The sequence below is a fragment of the Tursiops truncatus genome, chromosome 7, assembly GCF_011762595.2.
Source record: "Tursiops truncatus isolate mTurTru1 chromosome 7, mTurTru1.mat.Y, whole genome shotgun sequence".
Taxonomy (NCBI): domain Eukaryota; kingdom Metazoa; phylum Chordata; class Mammalia; order Artiodactyla; family Delphinidae; genus Tursiops; species Tursiops truncatus.
Window position 1 is genome coordinate 38,817,662 of NC_047040.1, and position 18,791 is coordinate 38,836,452.

Consider the following 18,791-nt stretch of genomic DNA (forward strand, 5'->3'; position numbering starts at 1 on the left):
GTTTATTCGAGATGTTTCCTGCTTCTTAAGGTGGGCTTGTATTGCTATAAACTTCCCCCTTAGAACTGCTTTTGCTGCATCCCACAGGTTTTGGGTCGTTGTGTCTCCATTGTCATTTGTTTCTAGGTATTTTTTGATTTCCTCTTTGATTTCTTCAGTGATCTCTTCATTATTAAGTAGTGTATTGTTTAGCCTCCATGTGTTTGTATTTTTTACAGATCTTTTCCTGTAATTGATATCTAGTCTCATAGCGTTGTGGTCAGAAAAGATACTTGATACAATTTCAGTTTTCTTAAATTTATCAAGGCTTGATTTGTGACCTAGGATATGATCTATCCTGGAGAATGTTCCATGAGCACTTGAGAAAAATGTGTATTCTGTTGTTTTTGGATGGAGTGTCCTATAAATATCAATTAAGTCCATCTTGTTTAATGTATCATTTAAAGCTTGTGTTTCCTTATTTATTTTCATTTTGGATGATCTGTCCATGGGTGAAAGTGGGGTGTTTAAGTCCCCTACTATGAATGTGTTACTGTCGATTTCCCCTTTTATGGCTGTTAGTATTTGCCTTATGTATTGAGGTGCTCCTATGTTGGGTGCATAAATATTTACAATTGTTATATCTTCTTCTTGGATCGATCCCTTGATCATTATGTAGTGTCCTTCTTTGTCTCTTTTAATAGTCCTTATTTTAAAGTCTATTTTGTCTGATATGAGAATTGCTACTCCAGCTTTCTTTTGGCTTCCATTTGCATGGAATATCTTTTTCCATCCCCTTACTTTCAGTCTGTATGTGTCTCTAGGTCTGAAGTGGGTCTCTTGTAGACAGCATATATAAGGGTCTTGTTTTTGTATCCATTCAGCTAATCTGTGTCTTTTGGTGGGAGCATTTAGTCCATTTACATTTAAGGTAATTATCGATATGTATGTTCCTATTCCCATTTTCTAAATTGTTTTGGGTTCGTTATTATAGGTCTTTTCCTTCTCTTGTGTTTCTTGCCTAGAGAAGATCCTTTAGCATTTGTTGTAAAGCTGGTTTGGTGGTGCTGAACTCTCTCAGCTTTTGCTTGTCTGTAAAGGTTTTAATTTCTCCATCAAATCTGAATGAGATCCTTGCTGGGTAGAGTAGTCTTGGCTGCATGTTTTTCTCCTTCATCACTTTCAGTATGTCCTGCCACTCCCTTCTGGCTTGTAGGGTTTCTGCTGAGAGATCAGCTGTTAACCTTATGGGGATTCCCTTATGTGTTATTTGTTGTTTTTCCCTTGCTGCTTTTAATATGGTTTCTTTGTATTTAATTTTTGACAGTTTGATTAATATGTGTCTTGGCGTATTTCTCCTTGTATTTATCTTGTATGGGACTCTCTGTGCTTCCTGGACTTGATTAACTATTTCCTTTCCCATATTAGGGAAGTTTTCAACTATAATCTCTTCAAATATTTTCTCAGTCCCTTTCTTTTTCTCTTCTTCTTCTGGAACCCCTATAATTCGAATGTTGGTGCGTTTAATGTTGTCCCAGAGGTCTCTGAGACTGTCCTCAGTTCTTTTCATTCTTTTTTCTTTATTCTGCTCTGCAGTAGTTATTTCCACTATTTTATCTTCCAGGTCACTTATCCGTTCTTCTGCCTCAGTTATTCTGCTATTGATCCCATCTAGAGTACTTTTAATTTCATTTATTGTGTTGTTCATCGTTGCTTGTTTCATCTTTAGTTCTTCTAGGTCCTTGTTAACTGATTCTTGCAATTTGTCCATTCTATTGTCCATTCTATCTCCAAGATTTCGGATCAACCTTACTATCATTATTCTGAATTCTCTTTCAGGTAGACTGCCTATTTCCTCTTCATTTGTTAGGTCTGGTGCATTTTTATCTTGCTCCTTTATCTGCTGTGTGTTTTTCTGTCTTCTCATTTTGCTTATCTTACTGTGTTTGGGGTCTCCTTTTTGCAGGCTGCAGGTTTGTAGTTCCTCCTGTTTTTGATGTCTGTCTCCAGTGGCTAAGGTTGGTTCAGTGGGTTGTGTAGGCTTCCTGGTGGAGGGGGCTAGTGCCTGTGTTGTGGTGGATGAGGCTGGATCTTGTCTCTCTAGTGGGCAGGTTCACGTCTGGTGGTGTGTTTGGGGGTGTCTGTGGCCTTATTATGATTTTAGGCAGCCTCTCTGCTAATGGGTGGGGTTGTGTTCCTGTTTTGCTAGTTGTTTGGCATAGGTTTTCCAGCACTGTGGCTTGCTGGTCGTTGAGTGAAGCTGGGTGCTGGTGTTAAGATGGAGGTCTCTGGGAGATTTTCGCCGTTTGATATTATGTGGAGCTGGGAGGTCTCTTGTTGATCAGTGTCCTGAAGTTGGCTGTCCTACCTCAGAGGCAGAGCCCTGCCTCCTGGCTGGAGCACCAAAAGCTTTTCATCCACAGGCTCAGGATAAAAGGGAGAAAAAGTAGAGAGAATTAGTAGAAGTATGAGGAAAGAAAGAAGGAAAGGAGGGTAGGAAGGAAGGAAGAAAGAAAGAAAGAAGCAAAGAAGGAAAGAAGGCAAGAAGGAAAGAAAGGAGGGAGGGAGGGAGGGAGGAAGGAAGGAAGGAGGGAAAGAAGGAAAAAAGAAAGAAAGAAGATACAGTAAAAATAAAATAAAGTATAATAAAGTTATTGAATTAAAAACTTCTTATTTAGAAAAAAAAAAAAAAAAGGGACGGAAAGAACCTTAGGACAAATGTTGGAAGCAAAGCTATACAGACAAAATCTTACACAGAAGCATACACATACACCCTCACTAAAAGAGGTAAATGGGGAAAAATCCTAAATCTTGCTGTCAGAGACCACCTCCTCAATTTGGGATGATTCGTTGTCTAAAGGGGGGAAGGAAGGACGGAAAGAAAGAAAGAAAGAATGAAGGTAAAGTATAATAAGGTTATTAAAATTAATTATTAAGAAAAAAAATTTAAAAAAAACATGGACGGATAGAACCCTAGGACAAATGGTGGAAGCAAGACTATACAGACAAGATCTCACACAGAAGCATACACATACACATTCACAAAAAGAGGAAAGGGGAAAATATCATAGATCTTGCTCCTAAAGTCCACTTCCTTAATTTGGGATGATTGGTTGTCTATTCAGGTATTCCACAGATGCAGGGTACATCAAGTTGATTGTGGAGCTTTAATCCGCTGCTTCTGAGGCTGCTGGGAGAGATTTCCCTTTCTCTTCTTTGTTTTCACAGCTCCCAGGGCTAAGCTTTGGATTTGGCCCTGCCACTGCGTGTAGATCGCTGGAGGGCGTCTGTTTTTTGCTCACACAGGACGGGGTTAAAAGAGCCGCTGATTGGGGGCTCTGGCGCACTCAGGCCGGCGGGGACGGAGGGGCACAGAGTGCGGGGCGGGCCTGCGGTGGCAAAGGCCGGCGTGACTTTGCACCAGCCTGAGGCGCGCTGTGCGCTCTCCCGGGGAAGTTGTCCCTGGATCCCGGGAACCCGGCAGTGGCGGGCTGCACAGGCTCCGCGGAGGAGGGGTGTGGAGAGTGAGCTGTGCTCGCACACAGGCCCCTCGGTGGCAGCAGCAGCAGCCTTAACGTCTCCCGCCCGCCTCTGGGGTCCGCGCTTTTAGCCGCGGCTTGCGCCCGTCTCTGGATTCCGCGCTTTCAGCCGCGGCTCGCGCCCGTCTCTGGATTCCGCGCTTTCAGCCGCGGCTCGCGCCCGTCTCTGGGGTCCGCGCTTTCAGCCGCGGCTCGCGCCCGTCTCTGGGGTCCGCGCTTTCAGCCGCGGCTCGCGCCCGTCTCTGGGGTTCGCGCTTTTAGCCGCGGCTCGCGCCCGTCTCTGGAGTTCCTTTAAGCAGCAGCGTTCTTAAACCCCTCTCCTCACGCCCCAGGAAACAAAGAGGGAAGGAAAAGTCTCCTGCCTCTTCTGCAGGTGCAGGCTTTTCCCCGGACTCCCTCCCGGCTAGCTGTGGTGCACTAACCCCTTCAGGCTATGTTCAAGCCGCCAACCCCAGTCCTCTCCCTGCGCTCCGGCCTCAGCTCGCAGCCCCGCCCGCCCCGGCGGGTGAGCAGACAGGCCTCTCGGGCTGGTGAGTGCCGGTCGGCACCGATCCTCTGTGCGGGAATCTCCCCGCTTTGCCCTCCGCACCCGTTGCTGTGCACTCCTCCGCAGCTTCGAAGCTCCCCCCTCCGCCTCCCGCAGTCTCCGCCCGCGAAGGGGCTTCCTAGAGTGTGGAAACTTTTCCTCCTTCACAGCTCCCTCCCACTGGTGCAGGTGCCGTCCCTATTCTTTTGTCTCTGTTTTTTCTTTTGCCCTACCCAGGTACTGGGGAGTTTCTTGCCTTTTGGGAGGTCTGAGGTCTTCTGCCAGCCTTCAGTAGGTGTTCTGTAGGAGTTGTTCCACGTGTAGATGTATTTCTGGTGTATCTGTGGGGAGGAAGGTGATCTCCGCGTCTTACTCTTCCGCCATCTTCCCTCCGGATCCGTGCCCGTATATTTTGATTGAGTCATTCAGTTAAAAAATATCTGGGGGCTTCCCTGGTGGTGCAGTGGTTGAGAGTCCGCCTGCCAATGCAGGGGACACGGGTTTGTGCCCTGGTCTGGGAGGATCCCACGTGCCGAGGAGCGGCTGGGCCCGTGAGTCATGGCTGCTGGGCCTGCGTGTCCCGAGCCTATGCTCCGTGACGGTGAGAGGCCCGCGTACCGCAAAAAAAAGAAGAAAAAAAATATATATCTGAAGCTTTATTTTGCTAATTCCTATCGTCAAAATGTATGTAATCTGGTAGGATGCTGAGGACTAGCAGTTAAAAGTCAGGGGTGGGATGAAGTTAACAGTCAGGCTTCCAAAAGTGAAAGAGGATTAGTCTCCCTGCTTTCTGTTTAATGTTCGACTTCCCCTAGGAACCCAAGGTTGCAGTCCTATTCCTGATTTGACCTTGGGAGAACCATTTAATCTTTCTGCACAGTTTCCCCTTCAACAATGCATACTTTCTCCATCTTCATGACACATTTTCCAGGGGAGCTGTTCAGTTTAATCAGAAGGAAAGTTCTGTTATGGTAACTGTCTATTATGCAACCAGATGTAATTTAGGAAGCAGTGATAGCCTTAGGCTATGGGTCAGTGATGGTGATTATGTCTTATGACTGAAGAGGATCAAAAAAGTTGTCCAGGGCTTCCCTGGTGGCGCAGTGGTTGAGAGTCCACCTGCCAATGCAGGGGACACGGGTTCGTGCCCCCGTCCGGGAAGATCCCACATGCCGCGGAGCGGCTGGGCCCGTGCACCATGGCCGCTGAGCCTGCACGTCCGGAGCCTGTGCTCCACAACGGGAGAGGCCACAACAGTGAGAGGCCTGCATACCACAAAACAAAAACAAAAACAAAAAAGTTGTCCAGTCCTTCTTTTTGTGTTGAGAACTGAAACTATCGAAGAAAGAGTACCCAGGCTTATGGATTTCATGGGTGAGTTACTGAACAGCAGAGACATGCAGAGTTCCTCTTTCTTTACTCAGAAACCTGGGAGAATGAAAGGACTGCTGTTGGCTCCCAACTTGGCCCCACTGCCTGCCCTTGATAGGGATGATGCTACTATATCACACTTACTACCTTTCCTTAGATTGTTGTACTACATTGAGACCTGTAGTGATTTTCCAGTGCTGCATAACAAATTACCACAAATCTAGCAGCTTAAAACAACACAGAATTACTATGTCTGTTTCTGTGAATCAGGAGTCCAGGCACAACTTAGCCAGGGCTTCTGCTCAGCATCTCATACGGCTGAAATCAAGATATCAGGTGGACTGCATTCTCATCTGGAGGCTCAACTAGGGAAGGACCTGCGTCCAAACTCCCTTCGGTTGTTGGTAGAATTCATTGCCTGCAGCTGTAGAATTCATGGCAGCCTACTTCTTCAAATCTAGCAACAGTGAGAGTCTCTGATCTCTAGATGCTCTTTTAAAAGTCTCACCTAATTAGGTCAGGTCCATTCAGGATCATCAGGCTTTTGACTAACTTAAAATCAACTGATTAGAGACTTTAATTACATCTGCAGCATACCTTCACCTTTGCCATATTCCATTGGTTACAAATTACAGGTCCCCAGTCACACTCAAATGATGGGGATTATACAAAGGTATATAGGTCATGGCAGATCATCTTAGAACTCTGCCTACCATAAGACCACAGTGAATTAAAGTTCATTCAATTCAAGTATGCGTAAGAAGTTAATTGGGGGATTCCAACATTACTATTTATGAATTCTCATTCTCATGTATGTGGCCATTTTGTTAATTCTTGACTAGGTAAAATTAACCTTCAGTTAAGGGAAGGTATTTGGTTATCAAGAGGGAAGGAACAGGCTTAACTACCATGTGATAGATATACTACACCTACAGTCCTGTCCTGTCCTAAGCAAATAAAACATTAATTATGGATTATTGCTTACCTAGATAAAGAGTTTGCTTGAATTATTTTACTTCCTAGTTTACCAGTATGATTCAGTTCACAAAAATGAATTCACACGTATCTATTCAAGATTACAACTGTATAAAATGAGTTACTCTTTTAAGAGTTGTCCCGAAAGTTTATCTGTCACACTCTTTCATATACCAGCACTACCAAAAGAAAAAAACAGGCAATGAAAACCTTCTATTAGGTGTAAACATTAGCGATCATCTTTTCAACATTTCTTATCACAGCAACATGCTGAAGAAAGACAATGTATCAAAAATGGGTAACAAGTAACCAGATTAATATTGCTCTGTAAATAAAATGCATAACTAAATAAAAAGGTGAACAGGCTGGAAGAGATTAGCTAGAGATAAACAAGAATTAATCTCTTTATTTTGTAGTATTTCTTACAAATCAATAAGAAATCCTGAAGTTTTAAATAAGTTGACTTCACGCTCATTAGGATGGCTATTATCAAAAAAAAAAAAACGCACAAAATAACAAGTGTCAGTGAGGATGTAGGAAAATTGGAACCCGTGTTCGTAACAGCACTTTTTTACAATAGTCAAAAGATGGAAACAACCCAAGTGTCCATCAATGGATGAATGGATTAACAAAATGTAGTATATACAAAGAATATTATTCAGCTTTAAAAAGAAGGGAAATTCTGACCCATGCTACAAAGTGGGCCTGGAAAATGCTAAGTGAAATAAGCCAGTCACAAAGGACGCATACTGTATGATGCCACTCACATGAGGTTTTTAGAGTAGTCAAATTCATAGAGATGGGAAAAAGAATGGTGGTTGCAAGGGCGGGAGAGAACAGGAGTTAGTGTTCAGTGGGTACAAAGTTTCAGTTTGGAAAGAGGAAGAAGTTCTAGAGATGGATGGTGGTGTTGGTTGCAGAACAATGTGAATGTACTTAATGCCACAGAGCTGTGTACTTGGTGATGGTGAAGGTGATACATTCTGTGTGGTGGGTATCTTATCACAAAAACAATTTTTAAAGAAAAGATAAATGAGCAAAGGGGATGAACGTGTAGATCACAAAGGAGATGAACATGTAGATCACAAAATGGGAAATGTTACAAACAAGCTGACTTGGGGAGAGATTCTCAGCCTTGTTGGTAACCAAAGAAATGAAAATGTTTAAATTGCATCTAAAAGAAGTATCGTCTTTAGTCTAATGGGATAATGAATGTTATGTGTCATCTGACACACAAAGTCTGGATGATAATTACATTCAAAACATACTTCTCTTCTTCCTCCCCTTTCCCTATGACAGATTTAAGTCTTCAGTTAATCTTCTTACACCAATGTTTTATACAAGATAGATATTTAAACCATTCCTAAGACTTTCAGTATGCTAGTTCAGTTTTTTAAAAAGTAAAACATTGTTCTTGAGACCCAAGTTGAGGCTCTGGCGTAAGGAAGGTGTAATATGGATTATGTTAAATGCAATTCTGAAGTGGTTTATTATATCAAAGAAAGTGTTTGCTTGCAAAGACTGATTAGGTGATTTTCCCCCAATATATTCTAGAGTTTGTAATAACAAGAGTTGTAAACTCTGAACCAGTTCTATCTCTGTGTCCTAAAACTGGTACAGACAGTCTCAGACTTACGAGGGTTTGACTTACAATTTTTCGACTTTACAGTGGTGTGAAAGTGATACACTTTCAGTAGAAATCATATTTCCAATTTTGAATCCTGATCTTTTCCCAGAGTAGCAATATTCAGTGCCACACTCTCTCATGATGCTGGACAGTGTCAGTGAGCCTCAGCTCCCAGTCAGCCACGTGATCACGAGGGTAAAAAAACTATACACATACAACCATTCTGTACCCATACAAACATTCTGTTTTTCACTTTCAGTACAATAGTCAATAAATTACATGAGATATTCAACTCTTTATTATAAAAGAGACTTTGTGTTAGCTGATGTTGCCCAACTGTAGGCTAATGTAAGTGTTCTGAGAATGTGCAAGGTAGTCTAGGCTAAGCTATGATATTTGGTAGGGTAGGTGTATTAAATGCATTTTTGACTTATATTTTCAATTTACGAGGGGTTTACCAAGATGTAACCCCATTGTAAGTTGAGGAAGATCTTTATTTTTCTAATATAACAGAGCCCCTTCGAGTTACTGTTTCTAATAAGCCATGTGGCCACACACCTGCTTTATCATCTCTGTTATCCCATAGTTGCCACGAGTCATGATTATCTTTTGGCAGTTTAATGAATGCAATTGGAGTAAATCTTTTTGATGGTAATGAAATGTAGCTAACAATATATATCTTATTAAATGGTCAAACACTGTGAGCCAGGCATTGTATTAAGCATGTTTCTGTGATTTCATTTAATCCTCATATCCTTCTGAAACAAATGATACGATTCTGATTTTATAGGTGAGAAAACTGAGTGGCAGATTTTTAATAACTCACTGCAAATTACACAACTCGTTGGCAGAGCTGAAATTCAAACCCAAGTCTATCCAACTGTAGATCTCTGATCTTCCCATGACACTATGCTGCATCTAGCAGTATAACTATATTTCATTAGTATTAAAGTAATTTATAAGAATAAAAACTTAAACGTGACTTTGTAAAAACAGCCTGTTAAAAATCACAGCTCCCAAAATTCCATATTAATTCAGGAGCACTTTTTTAAAGTCAAAGTTGTTTAGCTCCCCAAACAAACTGTTGTACATTCCAAATAAAATGCTTCCTATTTCATGTCAAAAGTGCAGATTTACTTCCTGATAAGATGTACTATTTGGAGACTGTCTATTTTTTATTGTGATTCAGGTGCAAATAACAGGAAAGCATATTTTTTTCCTATCTTGGCAAAAGGGGAGGTATTTCTAAAAAGAATGTAATGTAATGATTTAAATGGCCATTATTTTGCATTGTGAATTAGGAGAAAACAGATTATAGCACTGGAGTCAAAGAAGTAACAATGGTCTACTGACTTCGACAGGAAAGTCCAGCCAGGGAATTTCCCAAAACTCTAAGCCATGAGGCGTGTCTGCAGGTCTTCAGAGACACTCAGTGCTCTTCCCTGACCAACAAAATGAAAAAATGGAAAACCGTAGATTTTTTTGAGAGACTTTCAGGCAAATGCCAACTCTGAAAATGAATTACTTTGCAAGAGTTTATAGTCATGTCTTTTAGGAAAAAAAAAAATCTAACATCAGAAGAGAAACAAACATTCAAACTTGTCTTTGTAATTCTTAGACAACTAAACAATTAGTGATATGTATGTAATATGGATTTTAAACGGTTGTGAAAATGTAAGGAAAATATTTTTTAAAGATCCTATTTCCCTTAAAGAAATTCAATTCTGAATTTTTCAAGTCGAAACGTTTTCAAAGTGTTTCCAAAAGGAATGTGAAAATTGGCAACAAACCCATTTGAATATGAAAGACAAGCACAGGCAGACACACAGAGAAACAATATCGTTTCACTCAAAGCGTTCTGAACTCTGTACTGCTTCTTCTGTTTGCAGAGCTCACACTTGTTTTAACCGTCTGGATCTCCCTCCGTACCCATCCTTCTCCATGCTTTATGAAAAACTCTTGACAGCAGTTGAAGAGACCAGTACCTTTGGACTTGAGTGACCTGGAGGCACAATGCCCCACTCCGTGTAGACAGGCAATTCCAGAAGCTGCCCTCTAGAAGAATGGCTGAACATTGGAAGTTTCAAGAGTACACTTCCATTAGAGTAAAGCTGAGTGCTGTTATTTTCCAGGAACACGTGTTCTGTCACATTTGGGGACTGGATAGTGGTGATGAGTACTCTTGGAAGGATTTGGGTGAGCTTGATGCCCAGGGAACCACCCAACAATCTTTCAATCAACAGTTCTTGACTGCCAAGCTTTTTTCCATTTGTTATGTTCCAAGACGAAGATGAACCTGTACACGATCAGCTCCATGATAACTTTTAGAGACTCAGGAGAATCTTGAAACTTACCTTTGAACATGATTCAAGCCAAACTGGCAGCACTTGGCCCAATCTCCAAATTAGTGCAAGTTAAATAATACAATAAAAACAAATATATCTCCTGAAAATACATTCATTTAAGCCCTAAGTTATAACAGAATATTCATTTTCTTGCTTATGAGTGCCTGCATGGTGTGCACCATAGGTTTCAGCTTTCATGGGACACAGTGAAAATGAAACCAAGTCAATATGAGGTAACCTTAAAGATTTGCAATAAGGTGGTCTGTGACAATGTATATGCAAAGTGGTATGTGTGTAATTATGGCCGAAGACAAACTGTTATTCAGTGAATTACTAATGACAGATTTTATGCTTTATAATGCATGAAAACAGTTTTAAAATAACTAGCAATTAATCACAGCATATCAGGAAAAAGTACACAGTGAGTTCTGTTTATTTTTTATAAGTTCATTATATTTATGTTCTCTAAGATGTATATAAGAACCTACCTATCATACTGTACGTATCATCTGTTCCATTTTCGTGTTCCATGCTTACTAGGGCATCATGCTAATATGTATCCTTTTAAGCACTCTCAAAGGGAACAAAAGGGCCTTTTATATTTATAAAGGTACAAAAAAATTCCCCAAAATATTTTGCACTGAATGTACCAAAGTTGAAGGGACATTACAATATGACTAACAGCAACTCCATCACTTGACAAGTATAATAGAAAATAGCTTCTAAATCAAACTTTCTTCACAGTGCCATGTCTACCACTACAAGGACTGTGCATCTAAGTAATAATTTTTTAAGATTCACTCTATGTGATAGTATGATATGCATTTATTTAAAATGCATTAGACTCTCTTCCATCCATCAAATACTTTTCAGGATGGCATTTAATACATATATTTCGTATTTCCCCCACTGCTTTTTATTTGTACAGCATCATTAAACACTAAGCTCAGTTAGGGAGCCATCAGAAACACCCAAGAGATCAGCTCTCTTTAGTGATAAGAATTCCATTTTACCTCATCAGTGAAGACATCACAAATTGAAACTCTCAGTACTATATTTCTAAGCCTACATTTTCACTGATGCATAATTTTCTTATCAATATTAAGAAACAATTTTTCTATGATATCTCAGAAACTGCATGACATCACTAAAGTTATTTTTGCTTAGTTTATCAGAGGGTGTTCTTCATTTTTATTGCTTTGGGATTATTCCACATCCTTGTTTATTTCTTGACTTACGGTCGTAACTAATCAGGTGTTCAATAGAGTGAACTTAAATTGAAGGTAATAAAATCATTGGATTAAACATTTGGTTTGCCAGCCTATGGTATTACAGGCATTGCCCAAATACTTCTTCGAGAACTGTATTTATAAGCAACCATGGAATTCCTATTATGAGGTGTTGGCAATCCTACATTTTATGGAGGTTAAATGCATGGTTTTCATAGGTGGTTTGTAAGAACTGATTTCACTGTTGGTTAAGCTACATTTATTATTGGGACCCTCAGGAGGAATACCACTCATGTTGCATTCCTGCTCTAAAGGCAAGTACTATGGTGTGGAGAAACATTCTGGGGAAAAGGTTTCAGAAATCTGGAAATAAGAAGGAAAGATTTATCTGTGTACTATAATTGTATCAGAAAGAAACAGCAAAAAATTTGAACTGGAAATGTTAGTTTGTACTTACTTATCATGAATATAAGTATATATTTAATCTTACAAACTATTTTTACTTGTATTTTTTTCATTATAGGGAAAAATAGTATAACATGCTTTTTTTTTAAAAAAAAACACACATTTTTGATGGTATATAAGATGTTTCAGAGCTGGCATTCTCTAAGCAGCTGATATAGAAGGTTGCATTTCTTTCAAAAATATTTTCATAGACCATGTCAGCTTGCATTTTGGTTTGTGACACTTTGTTACCATATTACACATTATTAGGTAAAAGAGATTTGAAATAAAATATCTCTCTTTAGTTATTTTTAGCCAATATACTTCTTTGTTAAGGCATCCAGCTTCTTTCCAAATACCAGTATAATCGTCTAGCTGCTGCCATTCTCAGAATTGGGAATTATCCAAGATGGACCTCTCACATCAGAACACCATGATAACTGATCTATTATTATTCATTAGTAAAAGAGTCCAATAATAACTGTTTAAAATATTAAATAACATTTCCACAGAATAAATTAGACTTTAATATACTCTACAAATAGAAATATCTGTAAATATTTTCTTCTGGACTATGAACCTAGATAATTTGGCTGTCTGATCTTGTTTTCTTTAAGAAACTCATAAGTGATGCTTATGCTATAAAAGACAGTCACGATACATCAAATATGTATGCAGAGCTTCTGTTAGGTGAGAGAAGAGGCCTACTATTGGCATTCACTCTGTGCCAGCCACTGTGTTTGATGATGGAGCTGCAAGATTCAAAAATCTGCCTCAAGAAGCTCACAGCCTAGTGGGGTAGACACCAAGGTTCAAAGAAAGTATTTTAAATAAAATTTGGTATGTTCTACAGTCAAGGAATGAGGAGAGAATGGCTTGCTCCATCTGGGGGTTCCAGTGAAGGGTTCATACGTGGGAGATACTGTGGCTAAAAAAAAATCATATAAATGTTCTTCCTGTTGGTAACTAATGGCATGTAACAGTGTGGTGATACTGGTCAAGTGTGGAAGCCCAGAGTGTGTTTACACACAGAGTTTAAAGTGTGCAGGTGGCGAGCTGAACTGTGAAGGACCAACTCAAGGATCTTCAAATTACCCAAAAAATGCCAAAATTAAGTTCAGTAGTTTCCCTTCATCTGCACTACAATGTACCTTTGGTTTTCAGTGTGAAAAATCCCAGTCCTTGAGCCCATCCACCACTGGGGTCAAAATTTTTTTCTTGTGCACAAAATGAGTGGATCTTGGTCAAAGAAGTGCGGTCACAATTTTCTACCATATATTGTGTTTATAATTAAGTAGAAGTTCTGTAATAAATGAAGGAAAATTTGTTGTACTTGCTTAACAATCAGAAGTTTAAAAAAAACCTGCATTCAAATGATTAACAGTAACGGTAGAATATGTTTGAACAGCGCTTTACAGTTGCTAAGCACTTTTAAGTGCTTAGTCTCTCTTGATCCTCACACTCTGTGGGGTAGAAGGTATCAGGTCCCATCTGGATTGAGGCTGATTTTCACAGGTGGCTTGTGAGATCAATTTTAGTACTTTACAGCTACAGTTCTAGGTTTCATCTCGAGAAATGTGGAGACTAATGTTTCTACCAAGCTATTCCAATTTCAGTGAAGTTTACAAGCTGCTTTGTCTACCCAAACTCTCATTTTTTCAAACAGTCTTAAAATGTGACACCTTCTGAAAAGTCCATGAAGAAATTAGCATATTCATGGAAAAACTCCGCATATTCTTAATGTTTCCATTTTACTACTTGTTATGAGAAATTAAAAACAAACTGCAAAGTTTGATTGCTTTTGGTGGATTTATATAGTATAGTAAGTTTAGTTTTCTCAAATATTATTTGGAAGCAAAGTAATGAAAAAACACTTTAATTAGAAGCCTGATTTTATTTTTTAATTTTGGACAAGGATGGATCTAGAAAACCCTGATAGCTGAGTTCCAGTGACGTGGATGAAGGAACTACTACAGGTTCTCATTTCCTCTCTGTCCTCCTCACATTCCTCCAACTTTTTTTTTTCTATCTGCACGAATTGTATTTATGATTTGACTACTTCTAAGGCAAACATCTGAAAACGAAGAGCCTTAAAGTCTTTCTTCCAATCCAACCCAATTCGGAAAATTCCCACTGCGGATGAAATGATGCTATACCATCATAACAAGATACCTATCACCCTGCGTAGAAAAAAACACAAATAAAGAACACGCCTCATCCTCAAACTGAATCTGACTTTCAGGCCCTTTTGTGCTCTCTTACCTTTTTTCTGATTTAATTGATGAATGAAAACACTCTAAATCTTAGACACCTTCTATAAAATTTGAGTTTAAATTAATGAGAATGTCACTTTCAGATAGATCCTAATTTTGCAAAAACTATTACCTTTCTAGTTCGATTGTGTTTTCTAGATAGATATGCTTTTCTAATATGGAAGCAAAGAAATGTCAGCGATGTCAAGCTTTCTGAATTGTGGCTTAAGGCCAACAACTTGCTGCCCACTAGAAGGATGATAGAAACAAAAATCAGAAAAGAGGAGCCCAGCAGTGGTGCCTCCCTCCCTCCCTGACCCCTGCCAAGAATGTAGTGCTAATTATTGACCAGCCTTGAAGATTCAGGAGTGGCAACTGCATTCCAAGCAGCTGGCACAAAGGATATACGTAATGTGTGTGCACTACCCGTATCAGAGCAGTCCACCGGACTGTAGCAGAGGGAAAGTTAAAACCAAGATGGAAGGATCATCTTAGGGCTTGCTGGTGGGTATAGGAACATATACTTTGGTTTCTGACTTAGAGAAGAATGCCGTGCGGCCTAATGAGAGCACTGCTTGGTAATCTACCTGGTGGGAAATACCCTTATTTTATAACTTAAGTAGGTTGATAACATTTTATGTGTTGCAAAACAGAACTTAGCCCCAAAGTAATAAAGCTAACCGTAGCTCAATCAGGAGATTCAACAATTTAGCATTAAATTATGTTGTGGACTATTTTTAATTTAAGAATTATCGTTACTATTACTGAACTTTGTATGGGAAAAATGAGAGAGGGTGTTGTTGCTTGACACATTTATTTTGCCTAATTTGTTTTTTAGCAGACATTCTTTGATGTTACAATCGTTTTTGAGACATTTTTCTTGGTTTCTAATGGTAACTTAAATGTTCACTGTTCATCTTAAAAGCAGAAACCTAAGCATTAGGTTACTGAATTGCAAATGGAGACCTAATAAGTGTTTCCAGTTTTTTTGAGAAATTCATCAAGACTGAAATACATTTGCTTAGATTTAATCTGTTAGGTATTTTATTGGGCTTTCATGATCAAACAGTTCAGCAGAATTGGAAGGGCCTACTTGTACGGTTTCTGGGGAACACAGGAAAATTAAATTTAAGTATGTGATTTTTACATCTAGTGGCCTTGGGCAGGTGATATCTTTCTATCCAATTTTCTTTTAAGATATTACAGCCCTCAGGAGTGTTGATAGGTATAGTGTATGATTCAAACTGAATCAGCGATTACTGATGCAGGTAAGGAACCATTAGTAAACGCTTGGTTACTATCACCTTCTATAAAAAAAAGGATGGATAATGTTCAAGAAATACCTTGGAAGGACTAACCAAGAAACACACAAAATGAATGTTCTTTTAGGACCCTAATGCTCTAAAAGATGTTATTACAACCTATTTTTCTTTATATGATATCATAAGTAAAGTGGAGGCTGTTATATGTTGGAAAGTGCATAAGATTACATGTTTTTATAATAGGGATGCAGGCATTCCAAAATAAGTAAATAAAAATACATGCATCTCTCTTGCCTCTTACTGAAAGTATTAATCTAATTTTATAATAATGCTTACTTTTTAATATTAAGGCTCTGTAAAAGAAAAACACATTTATTTCTAAGACGTAGAGCACGGGTCGTGTATTTTTTTAAGCCTTCCAATTTCTTTTCACCAACTCCACCCATTGTGTCTATTACACCATGTCACAATTAATAGTTATGTTTCTATTTTTTTGAGTTGATTTAAGCTTTATATTTATTCAATGTGACTTTTAATAGAGAATAATAATGGGAAGTATTTGCTATTGACACTGAAATTATACAGCTTTCATTTCACCTTATATTTCAATTTCATCTTTATTTTTTTCCCAAGCAAATAATACAGACTGTTGACATCCTAGAAATGAATCGTGGGTGGTATTAAATGGAGCCTGGGACTCTGAAATGTAGACTTGTTGTTTGTTTTCTGTATTCTTATCCTAACCTGGACCCCTGACTTTTGTGTTGTATTTTTTTATGACTCTGAAATGCTTTGAGGGAAAGATATTTTAATGTGTACAATTTGTTTTATTTTCATACTGATCTCTATTTTTGTTTAAAACCATGTTGCATCATGAAATCACTTAATCCAAAATAAATCTTCTTTAAAAAAATAGATTATGATTTTTCTGTGATATATTTGGGGAGGAAAAAACTCAAGAGGGAAGAGAAAGTAGGGATAAAGGTCTCATGGGATTAGTATGCAGCTTTGTGTAGACAGGAAGTTCTCTTTTCATGATATTTATAAGTAGGAATCTATTTTGTTTATCCCTAAAAGATTATTTTACTATTTGATAGGCCATAAATTACTGTTAAAGAAATGATTTAACACAAATCATAATCTCTGAAGTCACATGGGTTGAGACTTTGTTAAACCATCTTGGTTGCATGCTTACTTCATAACCACATATGCACACCACCACCACCACTACCACCCACATCAGTCTAATCGAGGGGTCACATATTCACAAGCCTGCAGGGGCCAAGTAGGTATTTAATGAATGAAACTGGCTGGGTGTAAGCAACAGAGTGTGGTGGGGTTTACCTAAAGGAGGCATTCTCATATTTTGCTCCAGCAGATTCGAGTCACATGAGATTCAGGTCAGTGTTGAAAGACTCAGGCCAGTTGGTTTAATAAGAGAAATCCAGAAATCTAAATTTTTATATGGCGTTTCTAGATCTCTTTAATACTGGGTGGATCAAAGCAAATATGTCTGTAGGTTGAATTTGCTTGCAGGTCCCCCAGTTTAGAACCCTTGATTTACTCAGTAATGTTACTTTATACTTGATTGGTAATATAAATGAACTGACCAAATAAATAAAACATTACTGTGATATGGCAGTTAATACGAAGAGATGGGGAAAGGAAAAAGGCAAATATATGCTGTAATGGCAGATACTCACTAAATGATGTACTTGAAAATGATCTGTGTTTGCTGGTATCTTTCTTTCTTTCCTTCTTTTTTATAAATTTATTTTATTTATTTATTTTTGGATGCATTGGGTTTTCGTTGCTGAGCATGGGCTTTCTCTAGTTGCAGCGAGCAGGGGCTACTCTTTGCTGCGGTGCATGGACTTCTCATTGCGGTGGCTTCTCTTACTGTGGAGCATGGGCTCTAGGTGCACGGGCTTCAGTAGTTGTGGCACGCGGGTTCAACTGTTGTGACTTGCAGGCTCTAGAGCGCAAGCAGACTCCGTCGTTGTGGCGCACAGGCTTAGTTGCTCTGCGGCATGTGGGATCTTCCCGGACCAGGGCTTGAATCCTTGTCCCCTGCATTGGCAGGCGGATTCTTAACCACTGTGCCATCAGGGAAACCCACCAGTATCATTCTGAAAATCAGTTCATCGTGTTAATTCATATAAGTTGAGGATCCATGTCAAGATTTTGTGAAACAGATGTGCCATTAAGCTCTATTCTATATTTTAAACTAGAAATGAATTTCCTGTATCACATGAGAACAGTTAAGCAAAGACTCATCCTTTATAACTGACTAAAGTTTGACATTATTATTGAAAGAGAAGAGCAAGAGATTAATCTATGACACTGACTTCCTGGTTATTGTGTCATAATGTTCCCTGTGTAACCTTTGACCTCAGTGTGCTTTCGTTATGATAAATTTATCTACCTTCATTATATTGTTTTAATAAAACCTGAAACCTACTTAGTGAATGTTTTAACAATGCATAATTCCCACCATCCTGCTAATTGCCCCCAGGAAGTCTTTCTTGATGTTTTTTTATTTAACCCTTTAACCAGAAAGCATTTAACCCCTTTATCAAGGAATGGAAAAGTGTTTTTCTTCATACCTTCCACTTTTTCTTGATCAAAAAACTTTATTAATGACTTTTTTTCCCTCTAAACAGATACTTTCTTCTAAATAGATACTAGGTTGACTAGTATTCCATTTGTCAACCAAAGTAAACTTTGGAGTAACAATAATAAATTGAAATGAGAATATCTGATAAAAACATAATATATATATTGATAGAAATGAATTTCACTTATTTTATTTGCCCCATCATTATAGGTCATCTCAAAAGATGTTTAGATGATGTCTAGTTTAATGAACTGACTATTCATTTAGAAAGGAAAAGCCAGCAATTTCCAAGCCATAAATCATTGTCAAATATATATTTCTTTGACAATTTATAATATTGTTATAAAATACTACCTCTTGCAACACAAAATACTTGGATAGTATAATAATTCACGTCTAGTTGGTATTTAGTTGGCATTGGAAAATGGAACGCAAATCCAAATTCTTGAACCTTCTCATGACATTGCCAACATATCCCTCTCCCTGCCTCTGCCAGAACAAAACAACAAAACAAACCATTTTTGACTGTTGGTTAAAGAACTGTTCACCAGTTGGTGCAGATTTACTGTCGTTCCAGTTTCAATCAGGAAACCATGTCAACATTTCTTTTTTTTTTCTTTTTTTT

General features: G+C 38.7%; 1 protein-coding gene across 1 annotated transcript in view; it reads left to right on the forward strand.

Moving 5' to 3' along the window:
* HECW2 (HECT, C2 and WW domain containing E3 ubiquitin protein ligase 2) overlaps positions 1-11,534 on the forward strand; it is a 417,065-nt gene extending 405,531 nt beyond the window's left edge. The window contains exon 29 of the mRNA XM_073807454.1: positions 9,907-11,534. Coding sequence (XP_073663555.1) covers positions 9,907-10,018 — 112 coding nt within the window. The 3' untranslated portion in view covers positions 10,019-11,534. The remainder of the gene's footprint in view (positions 1-9,906) is intronic.
* The last annotated feature ends 7,257 nt before the right edge of the window (positions 11,535-18,791 follow it).